Below are 19648 nucleotides of genomic sequence, written 5' to 3'. Positions count from 1 at the left end.
CAAATCAGTGTACCATTGTTAATGATGGAATATGGAAAGAGAATAGATTCCATTTTCTTCTGGGTAACATGGGGGATTCCTCATGTTCCCGGGTAGAATCTACAGTGCATGACAAATTAAAACGATTTGAGAAAGATCTTTTGGCATTTAAAAAGATTAAAATGGAGAATGCATACTTGAACAGAAACATTGAATTACAAGTGCCTCGGGGTTTGAGATTGTGTAGGTATCCCAATGGTGTTAATGAGAACAGTGAATTTTTGAATGAGTTACATTTATTGTTTGATCAGGTTGGCACTGATTTAATGAGACTTATGGTAAAGTACAATCAGTTAAAGCTTGAACATATGGCCAAGGACTTAGATGAATTGGACAAATCTATTAAAAATTATATTGATTTCAATAGATGGCAATCTTCTTATAATAATGCTTATAATCAAGTCAACAATGTATGCAATGCTATATTCGTACATAAAACTAGCAAAATTAAAAGGGATATAAATGAATACGCCAAGGGCATTGCTTATCCGTTATCTCCAGGTCACCAAGGTAACGGCAAGCACTCACCTGACAATGTCACAAATCAAGGGGTGGAAGTGACGCAAAATGAGAGGAATCATCAGGACGAGCGACGTCAGTGTCTGCAGTCAGGGGCCAACATGGAGGACACAGTAAGGCATTCAGAGAGGCTTCGAGGCAAAATGGGTGGTCAGTCTTCCCCTTCTTCTTCTTCTTCTTTTTTTGAGAATACTCAACGGAACTTCACAGCACAGGGGGCGAAGATGAAAAGGTTTCAGGTCACGAAACACGTAGAGCGACCAGTTTTGGAATCTTCTCCGGACAATTTTAGGTCGAGGGCTTGTGTAAGTTACAATGAAAGTAATTCCATTATTAACTTTAAACATGAGCTTATTAACAATGTCCCAACTACAGGGGAGGTGTTATGTCAGGGCATTTCTTTGCATTTAAATGACATTTCGGCTATTGACTTGACTCAGGCACCTGTTTGTGAAATCGATCAAAGTGACTCAAGCCTATTACTTCAAACAATTGCATTAACACAAGAACAGTGTTTTGGTTCAGGTAAAGGTGGAAGTGTGGACTCAGACCTTGTGATAGATGTTTCTATATATAGTGTAAATGAGCAAATAATGAAAATTAATAAAAATAAACATTGTTGTCCTTATAACGGTTGTTTTAACAGTGAAAGAGAGGGCATTTGTAAAATCTGCATAAGGGGAAATGTATTAAATATAGGACAAAGTGATGTACAAACCAAAAGTGCAAATAACAACATAAATGTAGTCGGATTTAATAATTATTATGGTATTGTCGATTAGCATAATCTTGGTTTGGATGATGACACTCACAATCAGGGGGAAAGTAGTAGCTACAATATGAGTGGGCATTCGAACCTGGATATTTTAGTTCAGTGTTTGAGTGAGCAATATTGTAAATAGAATGGGTTGGAGCCTGTGACTATTGTCAATGACAAGGGTGACTTTAAAATTTACAATTATTCACAATTACCTCTTAATGGCCAACATGCTAATTTATTAGCTAAGGGGTTCACCTTTGTGCCTTGTAAAACAGGAACTATGGTTAATACTCTTATTGATTTGAAATGTTTCACTAGAAAGTTAAATCTAAAGGTTTGGTTCAACCAGCCGAGTGACCAGGGCATTAGTATCAATGAAGGTTTTAGAAAGCCTAGCACCTTTAATCCCCCTTTGAACAACGTGATTGGATTATTTGAAAAAAATTGTGAAAAAGACATTAGACAAATGTATATTACCAACAAAACTAGGAATCAGGAAAAGATATTCAATATGACCAAAGAAGAACAACAGTTATTGGCAGATTTAACCAGCCATACCACTATCCGGTTCATGAAACCGGACAAGGGTAATGGTGTAGTCATTATGGAGAAGGGTGACTACCTTGATGCAATGAACTACTTGCTGCTGGATGACACCTATGAAGAGAGTTCTTTGAATGAAATTAAGGTGACATACCGTAAGATAGACTTGTTACTAGATGATATGTTATATCAGGGTCAGATTGATGAAAAAGAATATTTTTATATGAAAAATGAGCATCCCATGGTTTCCAACATCTTTGGGATTCCCAAAATCCACAAGGGCCTAATTAACCCTAAATTTAGGCCTATCATGGATGGGATGGCAAGAGGTCCAAGATATGCTTTATTAGTAAATACTTGGACCAAAACATGCAAAAATGTTTGGAGGTGTTTACATATATTAGCAAGGATTCTTGGCAGTTTTTGGATAAGCTTAACAGGATCGAGGTTACTCCTGATTTAATTATGGTTACGATTGATGTATGTAACCTTTTTTCAGTAATACCTCATGATGAGGGGTTAAATTGGTTAGAACAGCAGCTTAACAAGACAAATATTTTCCATCAAGATGAGGTGAATAAGTTCATCGTGTTAATGGAAGTAGTTCTAAAAAGATCAAGGGTGTGGCAATGGGGGCAACTTGTGCCCCCATTTTCTCTAACTTGGTCATGTCCTTTTGGGAAGAGGAGTACCTGATGAACAGTCCCTTTATGTTGCAAATTGTGCATTACACTAGGTTCTTGGATGACCTCTTCCTGATTTGGAAGGGAACTGAGGCTAGGTTAAAAGAATGTTTGTTGTTTATCAATGAAACAGTGCATTTTTTGAAATTCACTTATGAATATAATAGACTTAGAATCAACTATTTGGATGTTGATTTGGAGATGGAGCAGGTGAATAAAAGGTTTGTAACTAGGATCTACAGAAAACCAACCTTTTCCAGCTCATATTTGGATTATAGTAGTGGCACCCGCACCATCAAAAGAAGTCTGTAGTTAAGGGGCAAATGGTGCAGGCAGCCATAATGGTTAGTTTACAGGAAGAGTTCTTAAGTGAATTAGAATTTATTATGCAGATGTTTAGACAGAGAGGTTACCAAAATGGTCTGTTACGTGATGTCAGTGTCGAAGTAAAAAGTAAATGTGACAAAGGCATTTAAAAGCCCATTTTGGGGAATGGAATTTATGGACGCTTGGGTGGATTTGACAACAAAGTTAACATTAGTATGAGTTTGATAATTACTTACAATGGTGTGGTAAATGCAGTCCTTCACATTGTTAAAAGCAACTGGGAAATCTTGCAGTTTGATGCAAATATTGCACAAAAAGTGGGAAAAGTTCCTAGATTTGTATTTAGAAAAGACAAGTATTTGAAGAACATTTTAGAAAGAAGAACTGAGTGTGACACATGCAATAGGAGAGTTGGGAATTACAAATGTAATGCATGTGTATATTGTTCATACATTCTTGAAACGGGGATATTTTAATGTAAATAGAAAGGTGATTCACATCAAGGGACATTTTAACTGCAACAGTAGCAACATGATTTATTTGGCAAAGTGTCAGGATTACCCTATATTCTATATAGGTAAAACTTGTAGGATATTCATGGTTAGAATTGGAGAGCATTTGGGGGATATGAAAAATAAAAGTAGCACTAGTGCCCTTTATAGGCATTTGCAGGAGTGACATGGGCATCGGTTTTAATTTTTGGAAATTCAACAACTATCAAAAGATGAACAGGGTAGAATATTGGACATACATTTAGATATACTGGAACTGAGGTGGCAATTGTTTTTAAATGCATCTCAGTATCCAGGTATAAATGAGATGATTAGGATCTCTAGTATTTTAAGATTGTATAACATTTTAGGATAACAGTTGGAACTTGTTCCTTTTTTCTTTCTCAAGATTAAGGTACTGTTTTTATGAAAGCATTTGTGCTATGATCATGTTTTTACTGCTTTAAAAGTTGGCATGATATGAGGTTTAGATAACATTTATTTATCTTATTTTAATTTTGAAGTAGGAATTTATTGTGCAAAATTGTTTTTAATTAGAGTGTAATTGTTTAATTGGGGTGGGTTTATAAGTGGCTGGGTGTGTGTCTTTTAATGTACTGCTCTGAAGAAATCCCTCAAGTAGAGAAGAAAGTGCTCAACTTGGAATAATTTTTTTTTTTGCCATTCTGTGGTGTTTTTCCTGTCTACGCTCTGGCAAACCCACACCACACACTGTGCATATGATAATACCTGTGCCACATCCCTGTCATCCAGACCATCGATGCAGGGACAGGCTAATATGGGTCTGATGTACAAGGTGACTATAGTACAGTGTAGCTATGTAATACTATGTAAGGTGCTATCTGCTTGCATTTGTTATGGGTACACATAAAGGTGTATGTACCTTATTAGCCATGATGCATTATTGCTGTCAGTACCACTGACTGAATATAGTCTGACATGCTGTATTTTATTTGTGTTCCAGGTGTCTGTGTGTTTGCAGGCTGTGGCCCTGCAGACATTACCAATGTGGAGTATGGCAGAGTCGAACTACACCAATCATTTCATAGCCAAGGTACAGCTTTATATGTACATTTACCAGGTATGTATGCATGCAACAGTGTGTGATGGACATTGTTATCAGACAATGTGACCTTTCATACATACTCCTTGTCACAGACAGGTAGCCTTCAGACAAGTCACCTCAGTGTTGTGTAGTACCACAGGCTCATACATATGGAAGAGGTTATTGGATTACTGTCAGTAGGTCCCTCACAAGCTTAGCCATTATATTGACCACAAGATATTCACCTGTCAGCACCTGTGGCCCCTGTCATTTCTTTCCCATATACTCAACCTTGATGCAGTTGGTGAGGGCATGCATGGTACTGTGTATGACAGGTTTGTGTATGTATTCCTGAGTTCACAGGGTGGAACAGGGAGACAAAATGGTATATCCTTTATATACATACAATAAAGACTGACACAGGGGATGTGCACACAGTAACACAAACTCAATTGGCAATGGACAGATTCATAAACCTACATATCCACATTAATGTACTATAGTGCTACATACACATGACATGCCCCACATAGATTATATGTGTGGGACATAACCCACTACCTCTTACAACACACAATGTTGTGAATACCTTCATGGATGGTGAGCCTGTACAAGTGATAAGGTAACAGACATTGTATCAGCATGATGTTTCAGTTAGGTATGATATCTGATGCTGGCATGTGTGTCAGTACACTAACTGTGACCTATTTGGCAACAATATCATGTACATGGCCATTGGTAAGGGACACAGACCAGATATGGGTTGCGAAAATTCAGCTATTCCGTAGACATCTATACAGATGACTGGAATGGCCTGTACAATGGTTTAGCATACTGCATGTGATGCAAATGCCATTAACATGCTATATAAAGTAATGTCATCAGGAGGTGGTAAACAGGCGTGGATGGTACACACATCAAAATGGTATAACCCACACAAGATATGATTCTCACCCACACACACACAAACAGTTGCTAGTATTGAGATTAGAATCCCTACCTATCTAGTTATTTCTACTTTAGTGTTACGCAGTTATCAGACATGCCACGGAGCTTATATGAATTCACCTTGTCCCAAGGTACTTCTAAGGTGAATTACATCAGCAAGCCTTGTAAAGCAGGGTGATGGGAAGTGTACAGGGTGGTACACAACTCAAAATGGTATAACCCACATACGACATGATTCTCAACCCAAACATACACACAAACACACACACACACACACACACACACACACACACACACACACACACACACACACACACACACACACACACACACACACACAGTTGCCACTATTGAGATTAGAACCCCTACCTATCTAGTTATTTCTATTACAGTGTTATGCAGTTATCAGATGTGCCATGGAGCTTATATGAATTCACCTTGTCCCAAGGTACTTCTAAGGTGAATTACATCAGCAGGCCTTGTAAAGTAGGATAATGGGAAGTGTACAGGGTGCTACACAGCTCAAAATGGTATAATCCACACACAATATGATTCTCACGCACACACACACACACACACACACACACACACACACACACACACACACACACACACACTCACACGCATACACACACACACACACACGCGCACACAAACACACTTACTTGCCAGTATTGAGATTAGAACCCCTGCCTATCTAGTGATTTGTACTACAGTGTTATGCAGTTATTGCACTCACTACGGAGTTTACTGGACTGACAACTGGCCAAAGGTGCTGATAAGGAGAATGAAATCAGCAGGACTGATAAAGTGGGGCACTGGGTGGGAAACTTATCAAAATACTTCTTAGAAACATAAACACTTACACACACATTTGCCAAATCTGAGAGTAAAACCCCTGCCTATCTAGTGATTTGTACTATAGTGTTACACAGTTATCGCATGTGCTACGGAGCTTACTGGGCTGACAACTGGCCAAAGGTGCTGATAAGGGGAATGACATCAGCAGAACTGATAAAGTGGGACATTGGGAAATTTTGTGGGTGGGAATGGCCTAAAACTGTTTCACCTACAAACAAACACACATTCCCTCACTCTCGCGCACACACACAGTTGCCAGTATTGAGATTAGAACCCCTATCTATCTAGTTATTTGTACTATAGTGTTATGCAGTTATTACATGTGCTACAGAACTTATAGGGGTGATAGTTGTCCAATGGTACTTTTAAGGTGAATGACAGCAGCAGATCTTGTGAAGTAGGGCAATGTGAAGTGTACTGAGTGTGAACAGTCTCCTAATACTTAGACCTATGGACACACACGCACACACACACACACACACACACACACACACACACACACACACACACACACACACACACACACACACACACACACACACACACACACACACACACAGGCAGGTGATGTGATATTATAAACCCATCATCAGTACTATTACACAATGGGGCTCACCATTTATGCTGGCACATGCAACTGTTTACAGCTGGTATGCCACTGTCCACAGCAGGACATCACTGTATGCCATTCAGGGTATCTGTGTGTGTGACTCATTCTGTCTGTGTCTCCCCGTGTCTCTCTCTATAACTGTCTGTCTCTCACTTCCCCACATCTATGTGTGTGTATGCTTGACATACGTTATCTGTTGTTCATATATATGTCTGTGTATCTCATGCAACAGATGCAGATATATCACATATGGGCCACCTACAGCTAGCTGAGGGTACTCCTGTCTGATGTGTGTGTGTGGGGACAGTTAAGATGTACATCTGTGTCTGTATGCACAGACATATATACACAATACAGTCATATATTCTGATGTGGGTTCCAACATGTCCTGTGATTCTCAAGTGTAGGAGCATGCCCAGTGTGACCTCCTACAGAGTGGGACTCCATTCCAGAGATAGGTGTACTCCAGTCCAGGGTTTTGTGTGCTACAGTCATACCTCTCAGGAGTACACAGGACTTTCCTCAGGGTACTGGGTATGTTTTGCAAACATTTTTTAACATATTTGTAGTCTGGCATCAGCAATATATTGTGTCATTACCTAGTGCCATACATCCTCAGATCATCACAGTGCTTTACCAGAGGAATACTAGTTGTATGATGTATAGACCAATATTATGAGGCAAGCTATGTACATTCTTGCCCAACAAGGCCTTTTGTGAGTTGTGGCTACAGCCAGTTGAGTGATGACGTGCTGTGTAAACAGTCCAGCAACTTGGTGATATACTGGCTGGGGATCTCCTGTTTGTGTGGTATCTTTCTAACCTGAGATGTCAGATCCTTTTGTGGCCATACCTCTCACCTGCACACTTTTTGGCAGGTTGTTCAAGTGTTTGGCTGAGGTTTCATCCTGTCTACATAAACTTGTGTTTTTATGGCAAGTTAGTTACATACAATTGAAGAGTGATTTTACAAAATAATGACAGACATTACTGTTTCAGACTGCATAACCTTCAGGCAATTCGCACTACTGCAAACCCCCTCACCCTACCAACTTTCTCAGTATGTAAGGGCAATATTTACAACACATGCCTATCATCGTGCCTTTGTTCCACTTTTATTTCTGCCCTTGTCCGGACGTCTTGCTGTCGGAGGTTGGGAGTTATGTGTGGGTACAGAGTGCATTCTACTGTTCAGGCATGTCCATTATATGTAAAAGCAAACATAAGAAAAAAGGATTATTGAAAATGACCACTGGCAACAGTACCAAAAAGCACTTATATTCACAAAAGCCTTAGAACCTTGGCTACACATCATTCAAGATGTCCATTATATGTGTAGTATATTCCACATAGCACTGTGACTTCCAGGTATGTCAGTGGCAGAGCAGTGGGTGTCACTGACATGCATAACAGTTGGCACTGCAGTTATCTGCACATGGCCATGTCAAAGATGGCACTGTACCTAGGGCACTACAAGACGACTGCCAGGAGAATGTGCTGGCCATTTTGTGACAGTATTAAACACACATACACATAGCTCATTGACTCCTGCATATTGTAGACAGGCAACATGTTTTCATGTGTATTGGTACAGCCCTGCAAATGTGTGCTATGCTGATATTTCCCTGCAAACATACATGTTACTGCATTTCTGTGGGTATATGAGGGGCACACCTGTCAATTGTACACATTTGCACAGACTGTGCTATTTGCTTTACATTTTGGTTCCATTTTACCATACTATTGTGTGGGTGTGAGGGGTGGATATGGGACCGCCACACTGACATCCATTCCTGTGACCTATGACCCCTAGTTAATTGTCCCCACACATATACTGCAGTGGGATTTGCCACCTTGGGTAATATTGCATAGTGTGGGGAGGCCAATTTTGAGCAGACATTCCCTGGTGTCCCACATAGTTGTCAGTTGTCTGCTGCTATCCCAGTAGGCCACCCCATTCCCTTGCATGCATACAGAATTTCCATAGATATGCTAGCAAAACATACTAATCCATTCATTTATTGTTAAGAAGACTGACTTAACTTGTGCCTGCGGCAGTTGTGAGGACAGTGCTTGAAGGTCACCTACATTGGATGCACACAGTATGCTGCCTATATATGGTAAGTTACAGGTAATATGATGTGTGTGTCATCCATTTTACCATGTGTGTGAGTCAGAGAGAGGTGTCAGTCCCTGGGGTCCCTGCAGTGTCAGTGTGTGTGCTATGAGTTGCCTCTTTGCCAAGGCCTGAGCATACTGGGTATGCCTCTGTCTGTCTACAGGAGCAGGATCAGGGGCCTCCTCCTCTGAGTCCATCTGTGCCTGTGGGGACCTTGGCAGTGGTGGTGGGCTCTGTTGCCCTTCCCTGTGCTGTTCCTGCTGCAGTTGTTTCCACAAGATAATATTGTGTAGCATGGTACATACTATGAACATGTGTGCACATGTGGATGGAGAGTACTGCAAGGCTCCACCAGATATGTCAAGGCAGCGGAACTGTGACTTGAGCATCCGAAACACATGCTTTATAATGATCCTGGTTTGTGTGTGTGCCTCATTATGGCATTCTTGTTTGGGTGTGTGTACATTTCTGATGGGTGTCATCATCCATGGCTTCAGTACATAGCCAGCATCCCTCACCAGACAGCCATATGGGATGCCCCCACTGGCAAATGCCTGGTACAGCTGTGACAAATGCCAGATGTGGGAGTTGTGATAGCTTCCAGAGCTGCCGGCACACGCATTCATGATAATGTCCTGGGAATTGCACACAACCTGGCAGTTGATGGCGCAGAATCCCTTGCAGTTTATGTAGACCCTACTCTCTTCACTGGGTGGTGCTTTGATGTGGATGTGCATGCAGTCTATCACACCCAGTACCTCTGGGTATTCTGCTACATGGTGAAAGAGACACATATTGCTGGATCTCTCTTCACGGGTGTTGGGGAAGTAAATGTGCTCACTGGCATGTGGTAACATGGCATTTAGAAACTGGTGGAGTACCCTGGATGCAGATGCCTGTGAGACCCCCATGATGTCCCCAGTAGGTCTTTGGAAAGTACCTGTAGCTAGAATTGTTAAGGCTACACATACCTTGGTATCCACTGGGATGGGTTCCCCTCTGTTGGCTCTAGGTCTGAGTTGAGGATGACACAGCTCGGTGATTTGCTGACATATGTCTCTGTCCACCCTGTAGCACTCTATCTCCAGATCATGTAGCCCCTGGTAAGGTACCCTGGCTCTGAACACTCTTCTCTTCTTCCATGGTCTGTGGTGGTTGCCAGCATTATCCTCCTCACTGCCCACAGCCTCTAGCACATACTGATGGATCAAAGCAGTGGCAGCCCCTAATATTTTTTTCCAGTTAAAATTCGCCTGCATGTGTACACCAATGGTTCAGAGTTTGTAGAAAAAACAAGACTGACAGATGTTTGCATAGTTTATACTGTTGTGCTGCAGATGCTGCCTGTATGATTGACTGACTATGATGCATTCCACCTGCAACCTATGTAATTTGTTCTTGATTGCTTTTATTCTGCTGTTTTCCTTTTTTCCCTACCCATTTCTGCCCCTTTTAAGTCTCGAGGTGCTCCATGCAAACCTTGTGCCCAAATGTAAACAGTCCTGCTTTTCCCAGGTTTTTTTTGTTTCAGACTGGGTGCACATCATGCAAACCCATTTAGCTAATGTAAAGACGAAAAAATTGTGCTCCCTGGACATGAACACGCTCTTCATTTCATGAAATAAGTCAATACAGCCTCAGACACAGCCCCTTATCTGGGTGCCATAGGGCTCCAATGTGCTTATACCATGCATGACACATCCTCTTTACATGTCTGTTGCTCCTCCTGCTTACACGATCATGTTATAGCACCTACATGGTTAGGTGCAGTTTGGTACATAGTAAATTTCCCCTCATTGGTATACCCCACTGCCTTAGTCCATAGTTACTGCACTACCACAGAGGCTTTCCCCTTAACAACCAATGTTCCCTGGTATTGTTTTGATTCTGCATGCCATAGACTATAATGGCAAAATGCAGATTTCCCTTAAAATTGAGTTTTCACATTTTTTTTTCGGCACAATCCCGTTTGCGCGCCGCTGCCAAATGCTTAAACGGCCGAGATCGGCCAAAAAAAAACTTTTATTTTTATAAAAATGAGACCCTTTTCCATGCCAGTGGCCATACATTTGGCCATTGGCATGCCTAAAGATTATAATACATGCTTTTATTTGAAATGTCATGCCTCCATTTTAATTTTTGCAGAAATGTATACGGCTAGTGGCCGAATACATTTCTGCAACTAACACTATTCTTGCACAGATGCCTGCCTGCTTGCTGAATAGCTAAGTCACCTAATTTGCATGGTTATCACCAGCAAATGAGGTAATTAGCATTATGCAGTGGTGTCCATGCAGGAATAGTGTAGGCAAGCTTGTGCACATCAAAACAGTAGTTTACTGGATTGCTGGGCAGCCATATTCCGTGCAAGAGTGGCTACACTGTTCCTACAAGGAAAAATGAGCTTATTGAATCCCAGGGCCTGTCTTCCTGCAATTTCAGTTACAAATGCATCCAAAAGTTCCTTCCCTGTGGACTTACCTATTTAATAATAAGAAAGAGAAGATTCAGAAGTATAATGCCGGATTGTGGTAATGGACAAGTTGAAAAAAAGCTTAGGATTGGTAGGAAGGAGGATGATGGAAACCTTTTAAAGAGACCAGCTCTGTGTAAAGGTCATGGTGCATCTTAGCCCAGACAATTCAGCTGTACCTAGTGCTGAGTTGGAATGGAACATATCAGCAGTCATATGTTTCTATTTTTTTTTTTTTTTTTTTGCATCCCCGTAGGACCTAGCTTGGTAGCTCCACCAACTGCACCTGATCAACACCTTTACCTGGGGGGGGGGTGAGAGCTGAGCATTCCCATGCATGGTAAAAAACATCCAAACAATTTAATGCTGCCTAGGATTCACTCACTTAGCATATTTATTCCCCTGGCTTCTTACTGGTTCTGTGAGATGGCCTACCTTCCCCTAGTGGAACTCCTTCCCTTCTTCTCATAGGCTGTCTGAGCTCTGCTGAGTGCTGCCATCATCATAAGAAGGCGCACTTCTGGTGGTGGTAGAACACAGAAAAGTATGCCTGTTCCTGCTGAATCCTACAGAATGTGCTGTTGCACAGTGGTACAGCATGCCCACTAAGCCCGTGCTCCACAGATGTAACCACCCTGTGCTACTAGGTGTTATCCAAATGACAGGCTAGAACTGCCCCTGATGGGTGAGCCAGCAATGGCTGCAATGTCCTACACTCTCTGGTCAGCTCTTAATGATCAGCAAAAGATTAGGGAAGCAGTCTTCAACACTTAAACCAGAACAAAATATAAGCAGTTCAGAAGGCCACGAAGAACCACACTCCAGAGATGCCCAAAAATATGCAAATGCAACTTTTATTTTCACATTATATTACAATGTGAAAATAAAAGTTGCATTTACATATTTTTTGGTGTCTCTGGAGTGTGGTTCTTCATGGCCTTCTGAACTGCTTAGATTCAGCTCTTAATGATGCCTTGGACACTGCTCAAATCCCAGTTACCTGCACTCTAGGCAGGGCTTTATCCCTATACACCATGCAGTTCATTTTCTAAGTTTAAATTAAAACAGAAGGGAATTGAAGATGATATAAATAGAAGTGAGGGGTTAATGTTTAGGCAATACACAGAAGGTAAAAATAGATGCAGAAGAGGATGGAGGAGAAACAACTAGGAGTATGGGTAGGATAATAGGAGGCTCAAGCACTAATGCAGACATGGAGTGGACATTGCTGGCATCACAAGAATATGGGCACGTGACAAGAGAAGGTGGGGCATAGAGATGTCTGGCTATAGGTTGTTCAAGAATGACAAAGAAGATTGAAATGGGGTGAAGTAGCAGTCTGCAGAAAGGAGAGCATTAGAGGTGATTTCAGAGGAAGAAAAACATCAGACTAGGCATGGGGCAAGGGCACTGCTAAAGTAAGAAGCTAGATTAATGTACTGGCAGAGTATAGAGTGTGGAGGGAGCTTGTAGACTGACACAGCTGGGAAGTGAATAAAGCTGTGGTGTAAGAGGAAGAGGGTAATACTCATGGGGGATTTGACTCTGCCAGGAGCAAACTGAGAGATTCTGAACTCCAGACTAGAGAGGAATTGGAAGCTGAATGAACCAACTGAAGTAGAATTGTACCAGACAGGACAGAATAAAGGACGTTGTTCTAATCAATGCAGAGGCTGTCATGGATGGCCAGGTCATTTACCAACAGTGATCATCCCACAAATTATGGGGAAGGGTAAAAATAAAAAACAAAACAAAAAAAAGCAGTGGCATGGGATTTTAGAACATTGGTTTATGTTGTTTGGGAGAAGCAGCCAGGAATGAGTTAGGACTAAACAAACAATGACAATGCGGTAGGGATGAAGTATGCAGGGATATGGACAAAGTTTTGAGGAAGAGACAAAGTGGCAAAAAAGAAGGTCAACGTAACTGCATCAGAATGTATGGCTAGCAATTAGGTCAAAAAGTAGGGCTTAAAATTGGTTGAAAGGAGGGGGTAGAGGGGTGGTGGGGGTGCAGTAAAAAGGAGGATATCAAAAAGCTGCAAGGATGCTGAGGACAATAAAGTCTAAAGTCAAAAGGGAGTTAGCAGAATGGATTAAGAAAGGAAGCTAGAGCTTTTTTTAGTTACATAGGAGAAGGAAAGAAGGGAAGGACAGATCTGACCAGGCTGAGAAATATGGGGGTGGGGGACAACCACATAAAACAAGGAAAACAGAGGTAATCAATTAATATTTTGATTCAATCTTCAGAAAGGAAAGTAAAAGATGTGAGCCATGTTGGTGGGATGGCAATCAGAATGGGAAGAACACTGGATAGACACCAAAGAGAGAGGGGAGAGGTTAATAGGATGATAATACACAAGGACTCAAAGGGCTAACTTCCGAGGGTCCTAATGAATCTAGCTTTTATGTTGACAAAGTCCTTGATCACTGGCTAGTGCATAAGTACCCAGAGGACTGGAGGCAGTGGTAAGTGGTAGTCTTACCATAAAAGCAGTTGGGGATAGAAAACACAGAAACATGAAACTGTAGAACTGTTAGCTTAACAAGAGTGGCAAGGAAGGTAATGGAGAGAATCCTGAGGGAAAGCTGGTAGCATTTCTAAAAGACACTAGTTTCCAAGTTAGCAACCAACATGGGTTCACAACCAGAAGGAGTTGCCAGTTAAACCTGCTCTTGTTTTATGACTACATACAGGAAAATTTGACAGGAGTATATTGGTTGATAGAGTCTACATGGACTTCAGCAATGCCTTTGACTCTATCCCACACAGCAGGATGAAAGGAAAAGTGAATAAGTTCTGGTCAGGTCTTAGACCAAGGATCTGACTTGCTGCATGGTTAAAAGGTAAGACAGGGCTGTGGTGAGAGTGATAATGTCAGGAATTATGGAAGTCACTAGTGTTGTAGCACAAGGTTCTGTCCTAGATCCGCTACTTTTTAGTATGATTGTCTCAAACATCTCTGTGAGAATAGAGAACAGGATCTCCCTCTTTGCTGATGACCCAAAGTCAAATGCAGTAGTGAGGGAGGGGAAGAGTCCAGTGAAGGATATGGAAAGACTGATAAAATGGGCAGAAATCTGGTATTTGACATTCAATGAAAACAAATGCAAAGTACTGCCTTTGGGCACAACAGCTGTTGTGTAAAGTATCAGATGTTGTTGAGTCTTTCGGCTTTTCCCGGTTAGGGGTCGCCACAGCGGAACTCCGGTCTGCTAATGATTGGTAGTTGATTTTTACATGCCAAGTTACCAGCCCTGATGCACAACCTTCAACGAAGGTACGCCCATTCACACATGTCTCCACGCAGAAGACGGTCTATCTGAGAATCGAACCGGACAGCGTCTTATTGTGAGGTGACAACGCTACCGCAGCACCACCACCGCGGGTTGTAAAGTATCAGATGTAAAGAGTGAAAATGATGGAGAGGGAAAAGGGAAGTATGGGTGTGGATCATAACTGGACTAGTCCACACAAAGCAGATTGGGAGGACAGTGGCAGTAGCAAACTGAATGCTGTTTTTTTTCCTAAGGGGATAAATTCCAGAAACAAAAAGGTAATGCCTTCAACTTAACTCTGTGTGGTCTTGATCATACCACACCACACCTTGTGTACTGTGTGCAGTTTGGGAAGCCCATATAAGGAAAAAGGATATCAAGCTGCTTGTAGGAATTCAGGGGGACGTTGACAGAAAGGTCAATGTGACAGAAAGAAAGGAATATGTCATGAGGTTAGAGGTGCTACAGCTCTTCTTACTTGAAACAAAATAATATAGGGAGACATGATACTGGTGCAAAATGCCATGTTAATGAGGTGTAATGGCATCATGCTGAACAGAAGGGACAGAGGGAGCAGAAGACTGTAAGGGTTAAGTTTTCCTGGATACTTGAAAAGTATGTTTTCACAAAGAGGATTGTAGATCTGTGGAATGAATTATCAGAATGGGTGGTGCAGTAGGAATCCACACAGCTGGAAAAAAGGGGTGGGGGGAAGTAGATATGGAGAGGAGGTAGAATGTTAAGGCACTTAAAAATACAGACTGGATAACCTTATTGTATCCTTCTGGCATCACATAAATATAACGTAATATAAGGAGCAGCTTCGGGTAATGCCGCTGTGGTATGGCAGTAGCGTTGTTACCTCACAGCAAGAGGTTCTCCCGTTCGATTCGTGGCGTGGCTTGGGAGTGCCTTCTGTGTGGAGTCTGCATGTCCTCCTCGCTGTTGGGTAGCATTCGAAAGACATGCGTGCGTAAATGGGTGTGTCTTCGTTGAAGGATGGGCATCGTGCTGGCACCTTGGCGTTTTGTAAAATTCTACTGCCAATCATTAGCGGACCGGAGTTCCGCTGTGGCGACCCCTTACCGGGAAAAAAGCCAAAAGACAAACACCAACATAAGGAGCAGCTTCGGGCAAATAGGAAAAACTGCCAACAGCTGTACTAGGATGTCCAACATATTTACAAAAGTATCACTGTCATCTGTAACTAATTAAATGCATAGTACAGTAGAATTCTGTTCATGTTCTTATATACTTCATAGATGAATAAAGACAGAAGTATTGGGGAGCATATGGAACTAGCATAAATTTAATCAGCTGAGTAGGTAGAATGTATTCTGAAATTAAATTAAAAAATAAGCCTTGATATTCACTTGGTACCCCACTAATTGACTTACTTCTGACTCAAAGGAGGGTCACACTGAGAATGAAATACTATATTATGTGTATTGTTCTTGGGCACTAAAATGCAGAGAAAGCGCAAACATTTTTTTATAATATGAGTAGATTATAAAGGTATATGCATGCAGTTCAGTTCAGAGATACGATTAACTGCACCATCTATGAAGTCTGCACACATTTACCTTATTGCACCTGTGACAAACTTCTTCAAATTCTTTAAATGGCCATGTTTGACAAATGAGCTATGTCAAAGACAACACTTGTATACATTTATTGGTGTATGAAAGAGTGAAAAGCCCTCATAAGGGAAACACACACACACACACACACACACACACACACACACACACACACACACACACACACACACACACACACACACACGTCACTCAGGTACACAGTGTTGTGTTTATTTGCACAAGACTAGAAAAAGGCAAGTAAAAGACAGATGATTATACTTAGTTTGTTGGATGTATTAATTTAACATTTTATTGCTGAAAATAATGTTGATAAAAGTAATGTATGCCGAATGTGATGTGTGCAATATAATTTAAGTCACACTGTGTAGCTCTGTCTTCAATATCTTACCACGTATCAGCTACAGTAGTCGGATATACACATGGGTGTAACTAGGCACACAGTATGAAAGCAGTAGCACACTCACTCAGTTTAAGGAGTAATACTCTGCCCAAGTCAAGGGCAGGATGGGTCCCTTCTTTAAATGCATGTAGTATGATTAGATTGGAAATTCACCCTGGGGATCACCTCTGTGGCTCTGCTCGACAGGGGCACAGGAAAATAGCGAAAGTGGCGAAAGTCAGGGTACCTTTTTGGCTAGGCTTGTAAAGGCCTTAGGGCCGATAGCCTAGTACCTACCTAAGTCTCAGATACTGTACAAATGCATTAAGCTGGACATACAATGATTTTTCTCAGATGTATGACATTCAATAATGTGAAGCATAACTATGTAATCTAGGTTAGATCTGCAAAAAAATGCACATAAATGAAGTATGATGCCTACCGATAGTATATTTAGGGGTTATTATTGGAGCCTGACATACAGATCAAAAGTTTTAAGTTTATGGCTATGCCCTTCCATATGCATACTTATTCCACTGTCTTTTTATAGGTAAGTTTTTGTCTTGATCACAACAATAAATAACAAATGAGAGTCACTTGGTGGACTCCTCCCCTAAACCTTACAACTTCTGTCATTCTATCCTACAAAGGCTGAAGCACTTTTTTTAAAAGTAAGAAATTTCCTATGTTTTTTAAATGTTATGCGTATTGTGAAGGTATAATACCTTAATGCATTTTACTACGGTTAGCATATTTTCTTGCAAGTAAACATTTTTCTTGGTGTAAAGACAGATCACACTAAATTTTTTGTCTATGGTCTGTTATGTTTGTTTAGAAGTAAAAGTTTTGCATACTGCAATAAAATAATGTGCTAATGCCGTTGGACATGTGTGAGAGTATTTGTTTTTCTTGTTTCCTCTGCTAACAGAGTTTCTCAGTTAACAATTGAATTATTATAATGAAACACTCATGCGAAAAGTAATGTCCATTTCCACTCTAACTCAAATAGGAATTGTATTCAGAATAAGTGCTTTACTCACAGAAATGTTTTAATTTCTCTGATGTATTTTAAATACATCCCAAACTCAAATCCAAACATAGCAACCAACTGGCTAACACCATCTAAAACCTCATGGAACAACTTTAGAACCTTAGCGATAAGACATATATTAGCCCACAAATACATATTAAACAAACATAACCCAAAGCATAATAGTTTGAAATTGTGGGAACACATTTTCAATATTATACTTGCATAAATCATTGAAGTTGGAGTACATTGATAACATACACAATAAGATGCACAACAATATCTAGCAGTATACTTAAAGGAGGGTAATCACCTGGAAGAAATAATGTATTTTACCTGTTATTATTCTTGTGAAGCGATGTAATATGAAAAAGAAAAACAATAAAGAAATATTATTGAAAAAAAAAGAAAAAAAAAAACAATTCCTTCTCTGCTACCTTGTGTTTGAAGAGAGTTAACTCTTTGTTCCCCAATCAGACTCACAGTTTCAAAAAAACTTATTTATCAGCAGCATGTTTTTACTTGTTCATGATTAAAATAGATTTTATTTTCTCACACTTACACTGTGTTTGATGTATTTTTTTAATATAATACAGTCTTGCCAACTACATCATTTTTATTAGTTCAAATGTAGTTGATAACAGCCAATGATACGACTCCTGTTTTGTAGTTATTCATTCTTTAAGTATCTTCAGTAACCAACTGACTGTTGTGTAATATCCCAGCACTTTCTCACTTTATTCTCAGGTACTTAATGATGCTAGAATGCTTCATTTATAGCAAATCTTAAAGAATCGACTTTTCCAGCTGCCACCCTACTTTCTATGCATTTGTTTATTTTTGCCTTCTATAATCTCGCTTATTATTTCATGTTACTCACCCTGTGTCTAATTGCTATCATAGTAATATTCTTTCTTCCTAGCTATCTTCTATTAGCTGTCTCTCCTTTCATTTTTCCCACTACTTGTTCTAAAATGATTCTACTCTAGTAATTGCCTAACTATTCTGTTATGTTTCAACTTTCCCTCCCCTCTGGGTTACCTAATAATATTATCTCTCTCTCTCTTACTGCTTCTTCTTATTGTATATGCCCTTTGGCATTTTGCATTTATGAGCTCCTGCTGTTGAATTTACCTACTGTACTATGCTATAGCATTTATTTTAAGATCTTGTTTAAGACTGGAACCTTTGTTATATTACTTTCCAACCCACATTGTGCCTATACTTTTTTTTCACCGATGTTCTCACCTGGTTAACAAATGTATCAATAAATAAAATAGAAGTAAAAAAAAAATATTTATTTATTTTATTTTTATTTTACATTTGTTGACCGGGATAGTCCGACTGGATACTTGTCCATTTTCAGTGGAGGCCTGGGGAGAAAAGCTCCATACATACATACATACAGAAAAACTGTTACATTAATCAAGTTAAAGCACTGTTACAGATACAATACATAGGATAAAGGTCATTCATTCTGTCATATATAAATCTGATTTGTTATAGAGTAACAATTAAGAAGCAGTGTAGGGGTGGCCAAAAGACCTCTTTAGCACATTTTTATATTGCCAGAGTTAATCAGGATTAGAGCAAGGACATAGCCATTGCCTTTGAAAGTACTGTTTTGGATTTTTTTTAATTGGGTTAGAACGGGCTCTGAAGTAAGCTCAGCAGGAAGTGAGTTCCATATTTTGCCAACAGAGTTGGCATATAGAGAGTCTCCATATAAGTTGCTGCTTTTGAGGGTTTGGACTAGTAATTTGTTGGATGAGCGAAGTGTCTTGAGGTTGCTGTAAGGGGTGATAATTTTTGTAAGTATGGGTGTGTTTTCAGGTTGGTAGAGAATTTTATGTGCTACTATTAGCTGATTGTACTGAAGTTGGATAGGCAATTCTAGCCACCCTAGATTCTTTAGGTTCAG

The 19648-nt window shown here is 40.3% G+C and overlaps 1 protein-coding gene across 1 annotated transcript in view; it reads left to right on the top strand.

Annotated features, from left to right (window-relative positions):
• Positions 1-1598: 1598 nt before the first annotated feature.
• Positions 1599-19648, top strand: part of LOC122816207 (deoxyribonuclease-1-like) — a 136861-nt gene continuing 118811 nt past the window's right edge. Inside the window, exon 1 of the mRNA XM_044088955.1 lies at positions 1599-2248. Coding sequence (XP_043944890.1) covers positions 1599-2248 — 650 coding nt within the window. The remainder of the gene's footprint in view (positions 2249-19648) is intronic.

This window comes from Protopterus annectens, chromosome 12.part0 (assembly GCF_019279795.1).
Source record: "Protopterus annectens isolate FY-2018-M chromosome 12.part0, PAN1.0, whole genome shotgun sequence".
Classification (NCBI taxonomy): Eukaryota; Metazoa; Chordata; order Ceratodontiformes; family Protopteridae; genus Protopterus; species Protopterus annectens.
Note: the sequence above shows the minus strand (reverse complement) of the source record. Positions and strands in the feature narration are given on the sequence as shown.